At 44.5% G+C, this 20,042-nt stretch overlaps 1 protein-coding gene across 5 annotated transcripts in view; it reads left to right on the top strand.

Moving 5' to 3' along the window:
* The window catches only part of tle2a (TLE family member 2, transcriptional corepressor a), a 125,646-nt gene that overhangs the window by 87,236 nt on the left and 18,368 nt on the right, over positions 1-20,042 (top strand). For all 5 annotated transcript variants that reach the window (XM_051935260.1, XM_051935259.1, XM_051935262.1 and 2 more), the window contains 4 exons: positions 2,217-2,349; positions 7,145-7,332; positions 12,932-13,005; positions 15,112-15,361. In XM_051935260.1, coding sequence (XP_051791220.1) covers positions 2,217-2,349; positions 7,145-7,332; positions 12,932-13,005; positions 15,112-15,361 — 645 coding nt within the window. The remainder of the gene's footprint in view (positions 1-2,216; positions 2,350-7,144; positions 7,333-12,931; positions 13,006-15,111; positions 15,362-20,042) is intronic.

The following is a 20,042-nucleotide window of genomic DNA, read 5'->3' as shown; positions in this document are numbered from 1 at the left end:
AGGTCAGGTACAAAGCTGAAGTAGGAAAGAAAGAAATGCTCTTCTACCCAGCCAATGAAGATGTTGGCATGGCTCTGTCCCATTCTTGCACCCATTACAATTCCATTGACCAGCTGAAAAAGATTGTTACCAGAAAAGAAAGCATTGAGGATTAGAACCAGTTCTACCAGTCTAATGAAGGATTGTGGACTGGATGTCATCTGAATGCCTTTCTGTCAAGCAATGAGACCCTTATTGTGAGGAATGGCTGTGTACAAAGAGGTGATGTCCATGGTAAAGGTAAAGCAGTCAGAAATGGGAAATGTAAAGCTATCAAACAACCGGAGAACGTGATTAGTACTTTTATGCGAAGTATATACTACCTATATACTAACACACTATATGTGTGTGTGTGTATAATATTGTATTATATTAGTATATACATACACCTCAACAGTGGAGAGAGCTTATTCAGGGCATTACCTCTCCCGGAGCGCTAGGTGGCATCCTCACTGGGTTGCAGTGGTGCCTTGGACTCCCACAGGCCTCCTTGGGAGTTGGAGTTTGAAGTAGCCCTGCTGGGTTCTGTGGGTGCCGCCAGGGGGCACTGCGGGAACTGTTGAGCTGTGTACAGTAATCCCTCCTCCATTGCGGGGGTTGCGTTCCAGAGCCACCCGCGAAATAAGAAAATCCGCGAAGTAGAAACCGTATGTTTATATGGTTATTTTTATATTGTCATGCTTGGGTCACAGATTTGCGCAGAAACACAGGAGGTTGTAGAGAGACAGGAACGTTATTCAAACACTGCAAACAAACATTTCTCTTTTTCAAAAGTTTAAACTGTGCTCCATGACAAGACAGAGATGACAGTTCCGTCTCATAATTAAAAGAATGCAAACATATCTTCCTCTTCAAAGGAGTGAAGCAAACAAATCAATAGGGCTGTTTGGCTTTTAAGTATGCGAAGCACCGCGGCACAAAGCTGTTGAAGGCGGCAGCTCACACCCCCTCCGTCAGGAGCAGAGAGAGAGAGAGAGATAGAGAAAAATAAATACGTGCCCTTTGAGCTTTTAAGTATGCGAAGCACCGTGCAGCATGTCGCTTCACGAAGCAGCTGCACACAGAAGGTAGCAACGTGAAGATAATCTTTCAGCATTTTTAGACGAGCGTCTGTATCGTCTAGGTGTGCGAACAGCCCCCCTGCTCACACCCCCTACGTCAGGATCAGAGAGAGTCCGCGCAAGAGAGAGAGAGAAAAGTAAGTTGGGTAGCTTCTCAGCCATCCACCAATAGCGTCCCTTGTATGAAATCAACTGGGCAAACCAACTGAGGAAGCATGTACCAGAAATTAAAAGACCCATTGTCCGCAGAAATCCGCGAACCAGCAAAAAATCCGCCATATATATTTAAATATGCTTACATATAAAATCCGCGATGGAGTGAAGCCGCGAAAGGCGAAGCGAGATATAGCGAGGGATTACTGTAGTAGCATTTCCAGGTGTCCTATAAAAGGAGCCAGCCACCACTACTCCAGGAGCCAGAGCTGGGAGGAGGTCAGTTGGAAGGCATGGTCTGGAGGCGGAAGTGGAACCCGGTTGGTGTTTAGGGGTTTTTTCCTTCCTGTGATCTTCAGAGGTGGAAGAAGAGATGTTAGTACACTTTGTCACCCTCTGAGTCAGCTCTTTACCCATAGTTGAGCCCCTTGACTGCCTCCCATGTGCATGTGTGACACTATATACAGTATGTGTGTATATATAATTTATTTGCACATTCTGTAGGAAATAAAATGTTACTGTTGACTTATTAGGCCAAATAGCTAAACAATGTCATGGGATTTGAATCCAAAGGGACCTAAGCCTATTGTGTGGGATCATGGCTGTAGTCTTGCGGCTGTTTTCCTAACCACCAACCTAGAGCAGAACATAAGCTTGGGTGATGGTGAACGCTTGAGTGAAGTAAAACTTTAATATGTGGCAAGGAAGGGAAAAAAAAAATCCTCACACTTCAAAGCCTGTCCTGACAGCCCAGGACACAAGATAGTGAACAGGAACAGCTGTGGACAGAGCACCAGTCTATCACAGAGCCCACCTCCACACACACTCTCACATTCAGTTTGGGATCACCGGTTATTCTAACCAGCACATTTTTGGGGAATGTGGTATGCATATGTTCACTTTGGAGTGAGGTGTGTGTGTGTTTTTGTTTTCTGACTTATTTGTGCATTTCATCCTCCGCAGAAGGAGGGCTCAAGCACACCTGGATTGAAATCTAGCACCCCAATGCCAGTGGGAGAGTCCTCCATTCCAGGCCCAAGCTCCAATGCTCCACAGTTCAGAGCTGTGCAAGGAAAAGCTGGAGTAGACCCCTTAGGTAAGTTCACTTGAAAAGGGTGAGTTGGACCCTTCTGTCTACCTGTAAGGCTTGCTTCCTTGTAGTCTGTTTATTGAGTCCTGACATTTTGTATTTTAATTTATGCCAGCACTGTACCTTGACTTGTCATGGAGGTGTACAGCACTACTTAGTAAAGTCTAAAGTTGCTGGTCATCTTCAATCCCGCACTGAAGAAAGCATCAGATGATTTCACATTTCTCACAATAACCGAGCTGACATGGTGTACATAAAAAACATATGTGTGCACGTTCTGTTATATTGCAGCCTTGTGCTAAAATCGTTTCCTCCTTCAAGCAACACTCAATACCCCAGAATGACTGACCAAACAATTTTTGCAAATTTATTAAATTAAATGTACCTGGAGAAAGCATATGACAGGGTGCCTCGAGAGGAGTTGTGGTATTGTATGAGGAAGTTGGGAGTTGCAGAGAAGTACGTAAGAGTTGTACAGGATATGTATGAGGGAAGTGTGACTGTGGTGAGGTCTGCGATAGGAGTGACGGATGCATTCAAGGTGGAGGTGGGATTACATCAGGGATCTGCCCTGAGCCCTTTATTTGCAATGGTGATGGACAGGTTGACAGATGAGATTAGACAGGAGTCTCCGTGGACTATGATGTTTGCTGATGACATTGTGATTTGTAATGAAAGTAGGGAGCAGATTGAGGAGACCCTGGAGAAGTGGAGATATGCTCTAGAGAGGAGAGGATGCAGGGAGTAGAGTTGGCAAAGGTGGATGAGTTTAAATACTTGGGATCAACAGTTCAGAGTAACAGGGATTGTGGAAGAGAGGTGAAAAAGAGAGTGCGGGCATGGTGGAATGGGTGGAGAAGAATGTCAGGAGTGATTTGGTGATTTGTGACAGACGGCTATCCGCAAGAATGAAAGGAAAGGTCTACAGGACAGTAGTATGTGTTATATGTGTTGGAGACGGCATTGACAAAAAAAACGGAACACAGAGCTGGAGGTGGTAGAGTTAAAGAAACTAAGATTTGCATTGGGTGTGACGAGGATGGACAGGATTAGAAATGAGGACATTAAAGGGTCAGCTCAAGTTGGACAGTTGGGAGACAGTCAGAGAGGCGAGATTGCGTTGGTTTGGACATGTGCAGAGGAGAGATGCTGGGTATATTGGGAAAAGGATTCTAAGAAATATAGGTGCCAGGCAAGAGGAAAAGAGGAAGGCATAAGAGAAGGTTTATGGATGTGGTGAGAGATGGAAAAAGATGGTCCGCTGTGGCGATCCCTAATGAGAGCAGCCGAAAGAAGAAGATTATAGATAAAAAAAAAAAAAAAAAAAAGTCACATTGACTCAACTATTCAGACCCTTTTATATGAAACTTGAACTTTGGCTCAGGTGCTTCACTGAGATGTTTTTACACCTTGTTTAGAGCCCACCTTTGGCCAAATCAATTTAATTGGACTGATTAGGAAACCCACACAACTGTCTATAGAAGGTCCCACAGTTGAGTCAAAACCAAGCCATAAGGTGGAAGCAGTTGGCTGCAGAGCTTAGAGACAGAATTGTGTCAAGTCGCAGATCTATCCTAATGGACCCCCACTCCCCAGCCATAGCAGGCAATCAAGGAAGAAGGGCCATGATAGGAAAGGCGAGGAAGAATCTGATGGTCACTCAGGCTGCGCTCCATTGAAACTATGTGGAGATGGGAATAACTTCCAGAAGAACAATCACCACTGCAACACTCCACTTCACTAATCTGAAGTTTATAGCGGAGTGGCCAGCCGACACCATGAAAGCCTGTTTGGAGTTTGCAGAAAGGAACCTAATGGACCCCCAGGCATTGAGAAGGAAGTTTCCTTGGACTGATGAAATAAAAACTGAACTGTCATGGCCTCCATTCTAAGTGTCACATATGGAGGGGAGGGACCAAGGCATTACTGATCACCTGTGCAATACCATTCCAACGGTGAAGCATGGTGGTGGCACAATCAGAGACAGGGAGACTAGTCAGGGTTAAGATGAAGTGGAATGGAGTGCAGTGCAGAGGTACCCTTAATGAAATCCTGCTGCAGAGCTCTCTGGACCTCAGACTGGGCCTAAAGGCTCGCCTTCCAACAGGACCATAAGCACAAAGCAGAGGGAACACTGGAGTGGCTTAGTAACAACTCCATGGATGTCCTTGAGTGGCCAGCCAGAGCCTGGACTTGAATATCTTTGGAGAGACCTGAAGATATCTGTCCACCGACAATCTCCATCCAAACTGAGAGAACTTGAGAGCAACTGCAGAGAAGAATGACAGAAAATCTCCACATCCAGAAGTGTGAAGCTTGTCGCTTCAATCCGAAGAAAACTCCAGTATGCAATTGCCACTTAAGGGCTTCAACCAAAAAACTGAGTAAAGGGTCTGAATCCTGGCATCAGTTTCTTATTCTTAATAAATACATAAATAATTCATTATCTTCACTTGGTCATACTGGGGTATTGAGTGTTTAATTTTCGGTGGGGGAATGATTTTAAATGATTTTAGCACAAGGCTGCACATAACAAAATGTGAAAAAAGTGAATGGGTCTGAAAACTACTAGACGTGTACAGCATATTAATGTGCATTGTATACTTTATGTACATATTAATTTTTCATTACTTGGGAGCTCTGCCCCCTGCTCACCTCGCTCGCCAACCCCCCGGGTGAGCTGTTCCAAGGGTGTTGGTGCACCCCTTCATTAGAGAAAGTGATTGTATTTAAAGAGATGGTATGTGGGGTGTGGGAGGGAGCCGGTTTGGTCCTGAGTTGTTATAGAGAGAAAATCAGTTACTGGAGTATTTCACTACGACTGTCTATTTTAAATACCACTGAGTAATAAAACATAGTAAAAATTAGAAGTAAAATGTAATAAAGCATAATAAAAAGTAAATACATTTCATTAAGGCCTCATCAAAAACAATGTTGTGAATTACTTCGTCTAACTTGCTTTCTATTTGATGCCTTTTTTTCGATGTACATCTTGATAGCGCTACATACAATTGACCATGGGTAAATATTCGTCAGTTTCAACTCGACTATTAATCCTACTCGATCCAAACTTTGACCTTGCGATTATTAATTGCGATTATTAATTGTCATCGCAAAGTTTAACCGCACTGGGAATTGTAATCGTCTTAATACAAAAGGCATTTCTGTATCTCCTTGCGTGATATTTTGCTTTGTTGAAGGGGCGAGTTAGCAGCACTGAGTGTGTCACAGGGTGGGATGGAGAGGGGATGCGTGTAGTAGGACACGTGACTGGAGGAGTGGTCAAGGCTGAATAACGTGGACTTGACGGAAAACTTTTTTTTTTTTTTTTTAATATAAATAGAGATATCTACTTTAATATAATGCTGTAATTGTACATAGATATTTCTTTCTGCTTAATAGAGCTGATTACATGTATTTTGATATTCTTCTAATGCACAGTCTTGGAGTTGACTACATACTGTATTGTGTGTAGTTGTGTGTCATGTCATTTTCTAACCCATTTAAACCAGATCAGGGTCACGGGGTTGGTGGGGGAGATAGGTGCTGGAGCCTATCCCATTTAGCATAGAGAGCAAGGCAGGAACAAACCCTGGATAGGGTGCCAGTCCATCACTGGGGTGAACACACACCAAACACGTACAAAGGTGTCACCAATTCACCTAAACAGTAGGAAGAAACCCATTCAGACATGGAGAGAACTCCACCAGGAAGGACCCAGTATGTGAACGCTGGTCTCCTTACTGCAAGGCCACTGTGCGGCCTGTACAGTTGTATGCTTCAAATTAAATCTGATATCCCATATAGTGCCCTCCATAATGTTTGGGACAAAGACACATTTTTTTCCTTGATTTAGCCCTCTGCTCCATTGTTTAAAATTACAAATCAAACCATTCAGACATGGTGATTAAAGTGCACATTGCAGACCTTTCCTTTAAGGAGCTACGTATTCATTTCAGTCGCACCATGTCGTGTTTTGTATTCTTTAGTACCTCAATGTGCTTATTAACCCCTATGCTGTCATAAGATCGACTGTTTTCCCGTTGGGCCCCATTTCTTTTGGAAAGGCTTTTGAGAGCCATGATTGCCTACATAATTTGCCGGTGAGGATAATTGCGTAAGAATTCACGCAGGTAAACTTTGCAAACCCAAGCCCCACGCTTGCTGAGCAGATAATTGCTTGCTGGCTCCTTTGCTCCCTGCTGCAGCCCGTGAGGAGGTGACAGACGAGCCCTCAAGCACCGTTTTCTCAATCAGCGGGCTTGTGAATAATAAATTGGCATTTATCATTTTTGAATTGGTTTTTTTTTTTTTTTTATGCTGTTTGGCAAAGACTTGCATCTTGGCGGTTGAGGGAATTCTTCAATTTTAATGAAAGGCCTCTTGCTGTTGTGGCCCCTTTTATGTGTTTCAGGAGTCTCTCGTCGTCTCTACCCCTTCTCCGCTGCTTACCTGCTTCTCTGATCCTTGCAAGCCTTTCACATGAACTTAATTCCAGTCCCTCCATAGGGGAACAAAAACTGAGGCGCTGGGCATTGTAAAGGGCCGTCAGTTGGGCGGGCATTTGTGCAAATTCCTTCTCCTCCAACCACCAGGTGTCAGCTCTGGCACAAAAAGAAAAACAAAAGGTGGTGCACATGTGTCCTGCACTGTGTGACTGCCATTGTCTCATCAGCTTGGCAATGTTCAGTATGCCATGTTGATAATCACGTGCTGCATTGACTGTACTTCTCCTCTCACCCCATGAGCCATCACCATAATTTATGTCTTGTGATTTTTTTTGTCTCCTTTTTTGCCTCAGCTCTTGGACTACGAAACCCGCTTTCAGTGCAGAACTCCTATGCAGGGGCATTCGGGATCCCCCACCCTGGGGTGAACGGCGAGATGGCGGGGGCTTATGCTGGGTTGCACCTCGTGTCTCCGCAGATTAATGGAGCCGCCGCCGCTGCTGCTGCTGTGGCTGCAGCCAATTATGGCCGTACCTCTGTGGTGAGTGCATGAGTGGGAATTCTGTTTGACTTTTGAAGGATGGTTAAGAGAAAGTTGTTTTTTTGTAAACACATTTTTATTAAAAGGAATAAATAAAATACCAAAAGAAGGTGGATGTATGAGATTATAAGAAAATGAGATGAAATACCCCACCACCCCAACCCTGTGAGAAACAAAATAAACAAAAATGGAGAATGTGACTAAAGTGGTGTCTGCCTGACTAATCAGAAGGGGCAAAGCCAGACTGAAAACGAAAGGCAGTAAGGGGGATATGTGTGCCCCCCGCACCCCCCCCCCAAACACACACACACACAAACTTACTCAATAGCCACCAGATAGCCATTCACCATCAAGCTTGGTGACCAACAGCCACTCCCTGATGATGGAACCAGATGCCCCATCAGCCCTCAGAGCCAAGAGCTCAAGAGGTGTGAAGTTCTAGAAAGAAGATCTTCAAGAATCAGCAGAGACTGAACCAGGGGGATTTCCATCGAGAGGCCAGAGCAAGTTTGGCAGCGATGCACCCAGAGAGAGAGAGAGAGAGAACCATATCTGCTGCAGCGCGTGTGGAAAGGTCCAGGAGAAGGAAAAGTATGAGGTGAGAGAGGAAAGTCGGAATAGCAAGCCAATAGGGAATGACAGAGGACATGTGGAGGAAGGCAGTGGGGACAGTTCAGGAGCACAAGTGAGACAAAGCGGGTCAGTGGATAAACCCAAAGCAAACACGTTCACATGGGTTAAGATACACTAGATGGACAACGTTAAATGGAGTGTGCTGATGACAGAGTGAGTACTCCACTCAAAAATGACGTTTTGTTTAAATGTTACTTACCCCATGTGCTTTATAGGGACTGCCAAGAATACGTTTTTTACCCTCCTGTTTTCTTGCAGAAAGGAAGTAAGAGAGCTTGGGATTCAACATTTGCCATAAGAGGCCCAGTGCAAACGCCCATGGAAAAAAAAACTCGCGTCTCTCATGTCACGTGATCCACATGCAAAGTCATCCAGTCGCTTATTCACAACGTCCACTAAAATATTTTTCCAGGGAGTGCTCTCATGAAGGAGTCTTGACCAATGAAAGAAGCGGGTCTTTGGGTCAGATGCTTATTTTTATTCACTGGCCGCCCTGAAGCTTCACTCGCTGTGTGCACATGCATTCTTCGTTTATGAGAGTGCTTTATTTAAAAATGTTTTGGATGCTGAGAGTAAGCGACTGGATGATTTTTGCATGTGGACTAGGCAACACGATTAATGTGAGATTTTTTCATGGACGTTTTGATATTGTTTGCTGTTGGGCCCCCTACCACAACTGTTGAATTATAAACATTCTTACTTCCTTTCTGCATGAAAACATGACATTTTTTTTCCCATCAGTCATCGCTTTAAAGCACATGGCTTAAGTAACATTCAAGAACATATTGTTTTTGGGTGAAGGACTCCTCTACAGATGGTGCTCCCTGACAAGGCAATGGAGGATTGGAGATCACGTTGCCACACAGAACGTAAGAGTAACGGCTTGTGGGAGGCTTTGATCAGCACAGCAAATAAAGTGGCAGTGTTTGTGTGACGAGAAAGGATGACAAAGACAAAATGAGGATGAGTAGGAAGAGGAGAAGGAGGTGATACACCACAAGTCTTAAGGGGTGACTTAAGTAGAAGTTACAAGGTAAAAGAAGAGGAGAGGATAGAGATCCTGGACCAAAGGGAAATGTTATTGGAAAAAACAGATTTGGAAAAGGAGATGAGAAGGGCCCACCTGGATGATTGTGAAGAAAAAAAGTAAAAGTGCTGCCTCCTCATTTGAATCTTTTCATATCTTCACCTGAAACCATTTAGAAAGAAGTGGTCCACATCTGAGGCTTAAAGGATACGTTCAGCCTTCTTCAAGTCAAAGTTAGTCTTCAATAACTCTGTATGTATGCAGTTTTGTTCTGAAGTTAAGCATTTTCTATTCTTTTAAAGAATGCCCAGCCTGTCCTGATGTTTTATAATGGAAGCCATGGGGCACAGAGCCTGACTGGGAAATAAAAGCCAAAAACCTTGCTTGAATACGTCCACTTTTGAAGTGGCAAACGTTTCAGTATAAGAAACCGTGTCTGTGTTTCTGACAATCGTGGATGTTCTCAAAAGCTTTCTCACAAGTGTTTACTTTGACTTCCTCGTAACAAACTTAAGCCAATATGCAAAATAAGTCTTAACTGAATCCGATCATTTGGCCACCTACCAGCGACCGGAGCAGTCTGGTTTTACACCTAAGAAGTCTACCATGGAGCGCCATCCTGAGGCGCTGAGGGTTTTCATGGAGTGCAAACGCAAATATCGGCAGAGTTTCTTTGTAGCCTTTGTTGATTTTCATAAAGCGGTCGACTCAGTTGATCGAGCTGCCCTGTGGGACATCCTGAGACACTTCGCGGGATCCCCTCAAGGCTGCTGGATATCATGGCCGGCCTGTATACTGGTATTGTGAGTGCTGTGCAGAGTGGAGGCAGAACCTGTACATTTTTCTCAGTTGATTCTGGGGTTGTTCGGTGGTGTGTTCTGCTCCTACTCTGTTCAATTCTTGCATGGACTGGGTGTTGGGGGGTGGGTTGTGGGGTCCAGCGGCTGTGGGGCATCTGTTGGTGAAGAAAGATTCACTGATCTTGACTTTGCTGACGATGCTGTGATCTTCGTAGAGTCAATGGAGGCTCTGATTGGAGGTCTCAAGAGATTGAGCGAGGAGTCTGAGTGTCTGACCTTGCGAGGGTCCTGATAAAAACCAAAACCCAGGTCTTTAATGATTTCCTGGGCACAGCCATCAGCAGTGTGTCTGTCTGCGGAGAGTGTCGACCTCATCAAGAGGTTTACTTACCTCAGCAGTGACATTCATGTCTCTGGTGATTCTTCCTATGAAGTCAGTAGATGGATCAGGAGAGCATGGGGGGTCATGAGGTTCCTGAAAAGGAGTGTGTAGCGCTCCTGATATCAAAGGAATGAAGGTCCAAGTCTTTAGAGTCCTGGTGCTTCCTGTCTTGCTATATGGTTGTGAGACATGGACACTAGCCAAGACTGGACTCCTTTGGTACTGTGTCTCTTTGGGGAATCTTTGCATCCCGCTGGTTTGACTTTGTGTTGCTCATGGAGTCCCGGAAGAGGCACATTACCTGCATTATGAAGGAGCGTCAGTTACGGCCATGTGCCGTGATTCCCCAAGGGTGGTCTGACTCAACAGGATCCTTATTGTTGAATACCCAAGCAGCTGGACCAGGCCAAGGGGACGCCCACATCATACCTGGCTGTGGCAGATAGAGGGTTATTTCCAGGTAGTGTGACTGGAGCACATGTCTGCCTGATGGGTTGTCAATCAGAATCCCTAACTGTTTAATCGTGTGGTGGGTGTGGGAATGCTCTGTACCAGTGCATGCTCCCCAACCTGACCTGACCAGAGTTAAGTGAAAGTCCAGCTTAATTCTTTTTGAGTTTGACCCTTCACTAGTTCATTTCGTCTCTTGACCCACCTTGCTCTTCAGAAGTCTTCAAAAAAAACATTTCAACCAGAGGCAGTATGGTGACACTCTCTCGCCAATCCTGCCACACATTGTATGATCTTTTGCGTGGCAGGCTGTCTTAGTTTTTTTTTTTTTTTCCCCAGTAGGACAGTGTTTAACAACACCTGAGCATGTTTGGGACACCAGCAGCACTCTGACCATTGCCTCCTTGGGGTGACAGCTGCCCAATTGTTGGTTAGATTTGACATTAGATACCACTTGGCATTTGTTTGGGCTCTCCGTTGCACAAATTAAAGGACGCTTTGTTTTGGGAGTTGTAGGAACAAACTTTGGAGTCCTTCAGTAGCGAGTAATACCGAAAAGCTAAGCAAACAAACCTAATAGAACTTGACTTTGTCTTTCTGAAATTAATAAAATTCAAAGGCGTCTTCCTCAAAGCTGCTCTCCTGGAGAGGATTGGGACTGCCAGCTTTGAGATGATCTGAAAGACTTAAGCACCCCAGCCAGGGGAGGGGAGATGGGAGTCGAATTGCATTAGTAAGACAGACGCTTTTAAAGACTTTTATTACTGTGAGATATGAGAGTTGCACATTAATGCCGTCAGTCTGCAGTTGATCCGGCATGTCTCTGACTAACACTTGTATGAAAGTTTGAAGCTAAGCCTCATCTAGAAAGCGCAAGTGGGTTTTCTGCCCCCTACATCACAAACTCGGACTGTGACAGAGTGCTGCTTTTATCGGCAACCATGGAAGTTTTAGCGAATACAAGTGACTGTCACACACATTCATACTGTATTAGACCTGATCTCCGCAATGTGGCTGCAGTAGCACAAATTCCAAATGGCATCCACTGTCGCACCCAGCCAGTTTACTTAGAGTGTTACATAATATGAGCCAACAGGAGAGGCCGAAGAAGCTGAATGTTTGATCCTCATCAAAAAGTGTTTCACAAGTAACATGAGAGAAGTGCTAAAGTTCTGAAGGAAACGAGTTTGGGGCGGGTGGTGTCAGCTTTTAATATTTGTTGAAACATGAATGCTTGGCCATTGATGGAGGAGGGCAGTGCATATTTAATCAAGCAGTGACTTCTGGGTCTGTGACAGCGTTTAGTGTGTGTGCCCCCTAGCCACAAATAACACACTTCTATTCACAAATTTCAGTTCAGTGTTATCTTTGAAACATTAGCAAATAGGGAAAGATCATATGGGCTGAAACAAATCACCTGTTCTTGTCACATATTTCTTCCGTTTACTTCATAATTTAATAAACCAGTTACATTTTCATTTTTACATTAGTATTTAACATTTTAAAAAGCAAAACATTTGAAATGTTAGGCTAGGGGTGTCGAACTCCAGGCCTGGAGGGCCGCAGCGGTTGCAGGTTTTCATTCTCACCCTTTTCCTAATCCGTGACCAGTTTTCACTGCTAATTAACTTCTGCTTCAGTTTAATGGCCCTGTTTTTAAGGATTCAGTCCTCTGTATTTATTCCTTTCATCATTAAATGGCAGCCAAACAGAAATGAGATGTGAAAGGAGCCAACAGATGACCAGCTAAACTGGGATTTCAAACTCCTACCAATCTTTCAATGAGAAGCTGATTCTTGCTGTTTAATTAAACCCGTTATTTAATTCCATGGTTTGTTGCTGCTCTCATTTCCCACAGCAGACATTTCCAAAGCTGTTGATTTTGTTTTATTTTTTTCTAAGAACACCATCAAAATGTTTAAGTGACCTGAGAGATCAACCTTACTGAGACCATCACCTTTCTTTATTTTCAGATCATGTGGTGAGCTGCTCATGTGGTGGCTTGTTTTTGTATTTCCTTATTGTTTGGCTGCTCATTAAGGAAAAAGAGACACCTAAGGGGTCTGAGTCAAGTAATTTTAAAACTAAAGCAAAAGAATTAATTAGCAGAAAAAATTGGTCACTAAAAAAGATGGTTAGAATGAAAACCTGTAGCCACTGCGGCTCACCAGGATAAGAGTTTGACACCCGTGTGTTAGATGAGGTAAAGGGGAAACAGGAAGAAATGCAGAATTCTCTCCCTTTCTTTACCTGCTTGGTAAATCCTCTACCAACTGCCCACCCTAATCTTTGTCTGTGTTATTATAGGTTGGGTATGAATCCCCTCACATGAGGGTACCAGGACTCCCAGCCAGCATGCAGTCTGCCACATCAGGAAAACCGTAAGTTGTCATTTTTCTTTATGAAAATTTCAGTAGCTCAAAAAAAAAACGATTGTAATACAGGAAATGGCACACGTCAACATGTTGCCGCAGGCACTGTGATAAATCACAGATTGCACTTTTTACACTTCCTTCCAACTATGCTAATCTTCAGCCATTAGTATGGCATACGATTCTCAGAGCTGCTTAATTCCATGCGTGATAAGAGAGTGCCTGAGCCTTTCTGGCAGAAATGGACACCAGTCAGTCCATCGTAGAGAGAACACAGCCACACTGGGACCAATTTAGAGCTGCACAGTCAGTGTAATCTAATTTGGAAAACCCCAAAACACATTGGGGTATATGTATATATATGTATATGTGATGTATGTATATGTATCGTGTCACACAGAATTACAGTGCGGCTGGCGCCTATCCCAGCTGGCACAGGGTGCAAGGTGGGTACAAACACTAGACAGGGCACCAGTCCATCACAGTGCAAATAGATGTGTGCTTAATTATACAATATATTTTGAGGGACGGCCTGGACCCTGGTCCGGCTGGGACACCCCCAGCTGGGAAATACTGGTGGGCATTAGCATACACGGGTCATTATCTCCCCCAGACTGCCAGATGGCAGCCCCCCTAGGTTGTGGCAGCACTATGGCTTCCCACAGGGCATCATGGGAACTGGAGTTCTTGGACTCGGCCCAGTTGAGTTCTGTGAGTGCTGCCAGGGGGTGCTGTGGGGACTAATGAGCCCTACTTTGACGGGCTCTAGCCTAACCCAGAAGTGCTCCCGGACCACGATTATGGGACTCCAGAAGTACTCTGTTTTCAGATTAAAGGAGCTGCCTGCCAGAGTCGTCATTGGGGGGTGTTAGGAAAGACAACACTTACATGGAGGAGTGGTTTCAGTGCTTTTATCTGTATTGTGGTTGTGGTGTGGGAAATGCTTGCCTGAGAAGAGTTTTCTACAATAGAAGCTCTTTGTGCTTTTACAGTTGCGTCCAAGCCTCTGTGTTTTGGGTGTTTAGAGAGATGGAGCGCCCCCTGGTGGCCATATTCAAATTCAAAAAATGAATTGCATAGGGTTTACACACATAATTTGTTTCTATAAGAACCAAGTACTAGGGTGTTGTACCATGTTAGCCATTATGGATGTAGTGAGAAGTCGAGCAAAATGTCACCTTTTATTGGCTATCTAGAAAGATTACAATATGCAAGCTTTACATCTCGCCTGAAGAAGGGGCCCGAGTTGTCTCAAAAGCTTGCATATTTTAATATTTTTAGTTTGCCAATGAAAGGTGTCGTTTTTCTTGACTTCTCACTACAAGAACCAAGAAACATCCTGAAAAATTAAATAAGGCACCAGCTTTCACGACAGTATCTGCCTTTCCACCCATCCCCATGAAGGCAACATCTCCCTGATATACTCTAGATCTATGTTTTCTTTCTTTATTTGTTTAATATATTCTTTAGTATCAATTCATCGGAGCGCTTTATTCCGTGTCTCTGTGAGTGTGTGTTAGCCCCTGTGTTCCTGGGATCCCTGAAATAAAAATAATGAAATCACCGTTTTAGGGTGGTGTGAAGCTTTGAGCTACAGGTTAACATGTACAGTGAGTTTAACCACAATCACTGCCACTTTTTATTTTTATTTTTTCCATTTTGTTGTGGTACGTAAAGCACAAGACGTCAGGCAGTTGAGCTTCTGTGTTGTTTACGAGGTCCAACACACTTGTGTTCCTTATTTCTTGTACTTCCATTGTATGCATTGTACTTCTAGATGAGCATTCATTGGCTGTCAGCTCTCATGCACACAGAGCCACCCACACGATTGAAGACTAAGTCCATACTCTTCGATTTGATGAGGAAGAGTCATGTACAAAATGGGTGCTGCTGACTGCCTCCAACTCACAAAGATTATTTAATGAAGGTGATAACAGAACACCCCTGGGGAAAGTCTTCGATTGTGATATGACCTTTAAACTAGCAAGAAAATATTTGATACAACTTCTCACTGGATAAAATACACATGTCATTTCTGTCCCTGCACGGTGATTTGTGTGTCTGTTGGCATTTCTTTTCAATGATCCTCTTTTCCCTTTATTTTTTTGTTGGTAGTGCTTACTCCTTCCACGTGAGCGGAGATGGGCAGATGCAGCCAGTTCCTTTCCCACCAGATGCCCTGATCGGTCCAGGAATCCCACGGCACGCCCGTCAGATTCACACTCTGAGCCACGGCGAGGTGGTCTGTGCCGTGACCATCAGCAACTCCACACGTCACGTCTACACTGGGGGCAAAGGCTGTGTCAAAGTGTGGGACGTCAGCCAGTTGGCAACCAAAAGCCCAGTGGCACAGCTTGACTGCCTGGTAAGTGTTGTGCCCCTTGATTTTAGTCTTTGAAGTAAACCAAGAGGACCAAGTGTATCGGTGATATTATTAACTGAAGAGGCGTTTGGCCAGGTTAAGTCCCCTGTGATTGTAAAGCAGCTAATACCACCGAAGAAATTGCAGCCAACAATTCACAAACCTTTTACCACAAATTATCAAGTGTGTTCCAAAACTAGCAAAACTTGTGACTGTGGCTTTGTCTGGATTGGAAAATGGCTGAACCAACAGCTCCAGTTTGGCCATTAGAGGTGGTTTCCCAGTACAGGAACCAGGGACATTTTAGAAAATTTTGTAAACTTTTGTAGCATTCCCACCACGGGCACTCGGGCCATTTGTAGTTCCTGGTACTTTTTTAGCTCCTACTCCAGGGTGTGTTTAGTTTTCATGAGGAGCTGTAGTGGGTTGGGCTCAGGTTGATAAGTTGTGCTGGTTGGTTGACCACCAGCCATGCCTCCCACTTACAGATCTGTTAGTAGTTTGTAGAGTTACCGAGAAGATGGAGTGCCACATCACTCTTGATAGCCTGCCTCCTCATTTGCCGCATTGACCATGAAGTCTCAATCGATTCGAAGCAATAAAGTGCAGGGTTCCTCGGTGAACGCCTCATCACACAAAACTTTGCTCCACATCACTCTTTATATCCACCTCCTTGTTGCACCGCGCCATGCAGTGCATCAAAGCAATAATCTCCCCAGTGAAGTTGCGATCGCTTCAAAGCAATAAAGTGAGGGAGTCCCCCCATGAATTCCCGAAGGTACCTCAATTTGCATCACATCACTTTTATTTGCACGTCACATATTTTGCATGAAGGTTACAATTGGGACCACAATACACGAAGGTGGCCAGGGGGACCATAAGTGACCCAGGGTCTGCATCACACGGGTACTCATTGGTTCCTGAACACACACGATCCTGCGGTGGCAAGCGCCTTATCTGGCTTCATCCCAGCCTTTTCTTCATGAAAGCAGGGCTCCTGTCCACAAGATGGGATGAAAAGTGAAAGCTGTCCTAGCTTGTCCCGTTGTCTTCCTTTTCCAGCTGATGAACTTTTTCAGAAGCGAACTGGTAACCCTCCCTGCTTTCATTGTCAATGATACCATTCGGTTTTTCACGTTAGCAAAGGATTCCGTTTATGGATATAAGCTGATCTGCTCCACGTGGGGCATTGTGGGAGTAGAAGTTCTGCACATTCAAGTGAACAAAGGCCTGCTGTGTTGACTGTGGAGAGGCAGGTGTAGGCCTCAGTTCAACTGGGGACATTTTAGAATAATCCTGCCAAAAGGAACAAACACTCTCATTTTACAGTTCAATAACAATATGAGCCGGAAATTGCTAAAATCAATCAAATCTCCACAGCTTTCTTCACTTTTGTATAAATCCTCATCTTGATTAATGCAGTTTTGCCCTCATTCTTGACATCTGAGGATCCCCTTACTGCACAGCTTTAGTTGCTCATGTCTCTGATGAGCTTGCCAGTTTCCTCGGTGGAGACGGTTCACTAGGGATAATCAATGAAACCCGTGCTGTTGCATTTAAATTTAAATTACCGGACTTTTCTAGTGGTCCTCCATATTGCTTTTGAAGGGGCTTTCCTTCTTCACAAAGACATGTATGCTATATGAGTTTATTCAGTTAATAGCCTGCCTTCCTCTTATGGTTGCCTTTATGTAAAGTCTTCACCTGTGAAGACTGTGAAAGTTGAAATATCCCATTTGACACAAGTTTTTGGATCTTTTACTTGGCACTTAAAGCCCCCTTAGTAGCAATTCCAGTGTGGAGTCTTCATGGGCGTGATGGGACCAGCTTCAGACACCGGAGTTTGGGGATTTTCTGCCATTTGTTTTCCCTGCAGATCCTCTTAAGCTCTGTCGGATTGGATGGAGACCACCAGTGGACAGCTGTTCTAAGATCTTTCCAGAGATGTTCAATTGGGTTCAAGTCCAGGCCCTGGCTGGGCCACTTAAGGATATTCCCAGAGTTGTCCCTAAGCTACACCTGTGTTGTCTTTGCTTTGTGCCAAGTGTCATTGTCCTGTTGGATGGTAAGCCATGGGCCCAGTCTGAGGTCCAGAGTGCTCTGGAAGAGGCTTTCAGATTCAGGAAATCTATCTACTTGACTCTGTTTATCATTCCCTCAGCCCTGTCTAGTCTTCCAGTGTCTGACGCTGAAAGACATCTACACAGAATGATGCTGCCACCACTGTGCTTCACCACTGGAATTGTATTGTGCAGGTGGCGAGTGTTGCCTGGTTTCCTGTAGACCTGATGCTAATCTTGGTTTCATCAGACCACTCTGAGTCTCTTTTAGGTGCCTTTTTTGCAAACTTCAGTTAGGTTTTCATGTGAGTTCTAATGATGAGAGGGCTTCTGTTTGGTCACTCTGTCATGAAGTCCAGATCGGGGGAATGTTACAGTGATGGTTCTACTTCTGGAAGTTTTTCCATACAGGTGCTGTGGAGCTCAGCCAGAGTGCCCATCAGGTTCATGGTCACCTCTCTTTCTGTGGCCCTTCTCCTACGATTGCTCAGTTTGGCCGAGTGGCCAGCTCAGGGAAGAGTTGTGGTTGTTTCAAACCCATTCCATTTTAGAATAATGCAGAGCACTGTACTCTTGGGAATCTTCACTTCTGCCGGAATTGTGTGGGCTTTCCCAGATCTATCCTTTAACACAATCCTCTCTGTAAGCTCTGCAGGCAGTTCCTTTGACCCCATGGCTTGGTTTTTGTCAGCTGTGGGACCTTCTATAGACAAGTGTGTGCCTTTCCTACTGTAATCTTGTAACAATTTGTCCTGCACGCTGACATGAGACAATCGCAACCACTAGTCTGTCCTAGGTGACTACAGATGATAAAAGGATAGGCCAATATCACACCCCAATAAATTTCCCGTATACCCCTTATTCTATATGGTTCAGTCCCCTAATGCCGATGCATTTATAGCCCACAAAAAACTAAGTCAATCTCTATCATCCCGTAAAGAATATATTACATAAAAAAATAGAATCCAATCCCTTACATATGCACCCCTCCAACCCTAAATAACCCTTATATGTGGCGCTACAAATATATACATATATATATACAATAACAATATTCCTTCTCCCAGTTCCCCTTCCAGAGATTGTAAATAGGTCCACAGTTGTCCACAGTTCTGCCCCCTGATGCCAGCAGGCGAAACAAGCAGTTCTGTCAATTGCAGACTCCTAGCTGCAATCAAATCTTCGCCATAAAAGACATACAGTCAGTCTTGCGCCATGATACAATACAGTAAGTCCTTTAATATAGCTCACACCGAGTCCATAGGAAATAGCGAAACGTTCAATTCCCCGATCAAAACAATCACTTCCACACTTCTGGACAAGTCTGTAGGAGCTCCTGGACTTCATTACATGGCCTGTGCAGTAGCTGATCTGTTTTTCTTCTCTGATTTTCTTTTTTCCCCCCCTCCTCTTCCTTTTTTTTTTTCTCTCCTCTCTTTAAAACATTATGCAAATCACTCCCCGAAAGAAAAAATTAAACCGGAAGTTCCACCTCTGGGGCACCGCTGTCACTCTCCGGATGTAAGAATGATCCCCACAACACCCGATCGACAGCAGAAAAACATATTATATTTATATGGCAGCGCTACATAGATCCCCACCCCCAGTCGGCGGAACGAGGGGTCCAAAGTAGGGCTTGATATTGGCCACATGGATTGTTTCCACTATGGCATCTAATCCACTACCCCTTTGTGAAATTAACCGGTCCTAAACGTTTTATAATTTTTACTGGACCCACCCATTTGGGCGCTAGCTTAGCAGCGAATTTGTTGACAGCACCCACTGGAGAGTGGGTGAGCCCTAGTCCAAACCAAGTCCCCGACAGCAAAGGTTACCACTTGCCGTCGTGCATTATAATACTTAGCCTGCCTAGATGTCACACTCACCAACCTCCTTTGGACTTGCTGCTTTAATTTTTCGAGGATGTGAATTGTGGTGTACTGTATGTCTTTGAATCAGGGAGAGGTGCTGGGGTGATAAGACGGTCAAGGGGATTTTTGAGTTGTCGGCCGATAGCCACCCAAGCAGGTGTCTCACCAGTGGCCTCATGCACTATTGCGTTAATAGCAAATCGGAGCTCCGGTAGCCAGTTATCCCAGTCTTGGTGTCATTCACCCACATAGGAGGCTACCATAGTCTTCAGAGTCCTATTCACTCTTTCCGTCAAATCTGGCTGTGGATGGTAAGCCATGGTGAGTTTCTGTTTGACTCCCCAAGCTGTATACATTTCCTGAAGCATAGAGCTAGTAAATTGAGGGCCCCTGTCAGACACAATATACTTTGGGACCCCCGCCCCAGCGGGTGAAAATCTCATCTTTGAGAGTAGAACAAATCTTTGGAACCTTGGCGTCCCGGAGAGCAAACAGTTCTACCCATTTTGAAATATAGTCTACCACAACCATTAACACTGTCTTTTTGGACTCTGGATGAAGGTAAAGGCCCCATCAAATCAATACCTAACATTTCGCCAGGTTCAGATGTAAGAGTGGATTGGAGAAATCCTACTGGCTTACCAGGGGAGTTCTTCAATTGCTGACAGACCTTACATGATTTCACATGGCTCCAAACATCCCTTCGAATGGTGGGGCCACCAAGCTACTTCCAGAATTTTCATCAAGGTCTTC

This window comes from Erpetoichthys calabaricus, chromosome 12 (genome assembly GCF_900747795.2).
Source record: "Erpetoichthys calabaricus chromosome 12, fErpCal1.3, whole genome shotgun sequence".
Taxonomy (NCBI): Eukaryota; Metazoa; Chordata; class Cladistia; order Polypteriformes; family Polypteridae; genus Erpetoichthys; species Erpetoichthys calabaricus.
The sequence above is the reverse complement of the archived record's forward strand: the minus strand, read 5'-3'. Positions and strand labels throughout refer to the sequence as shown.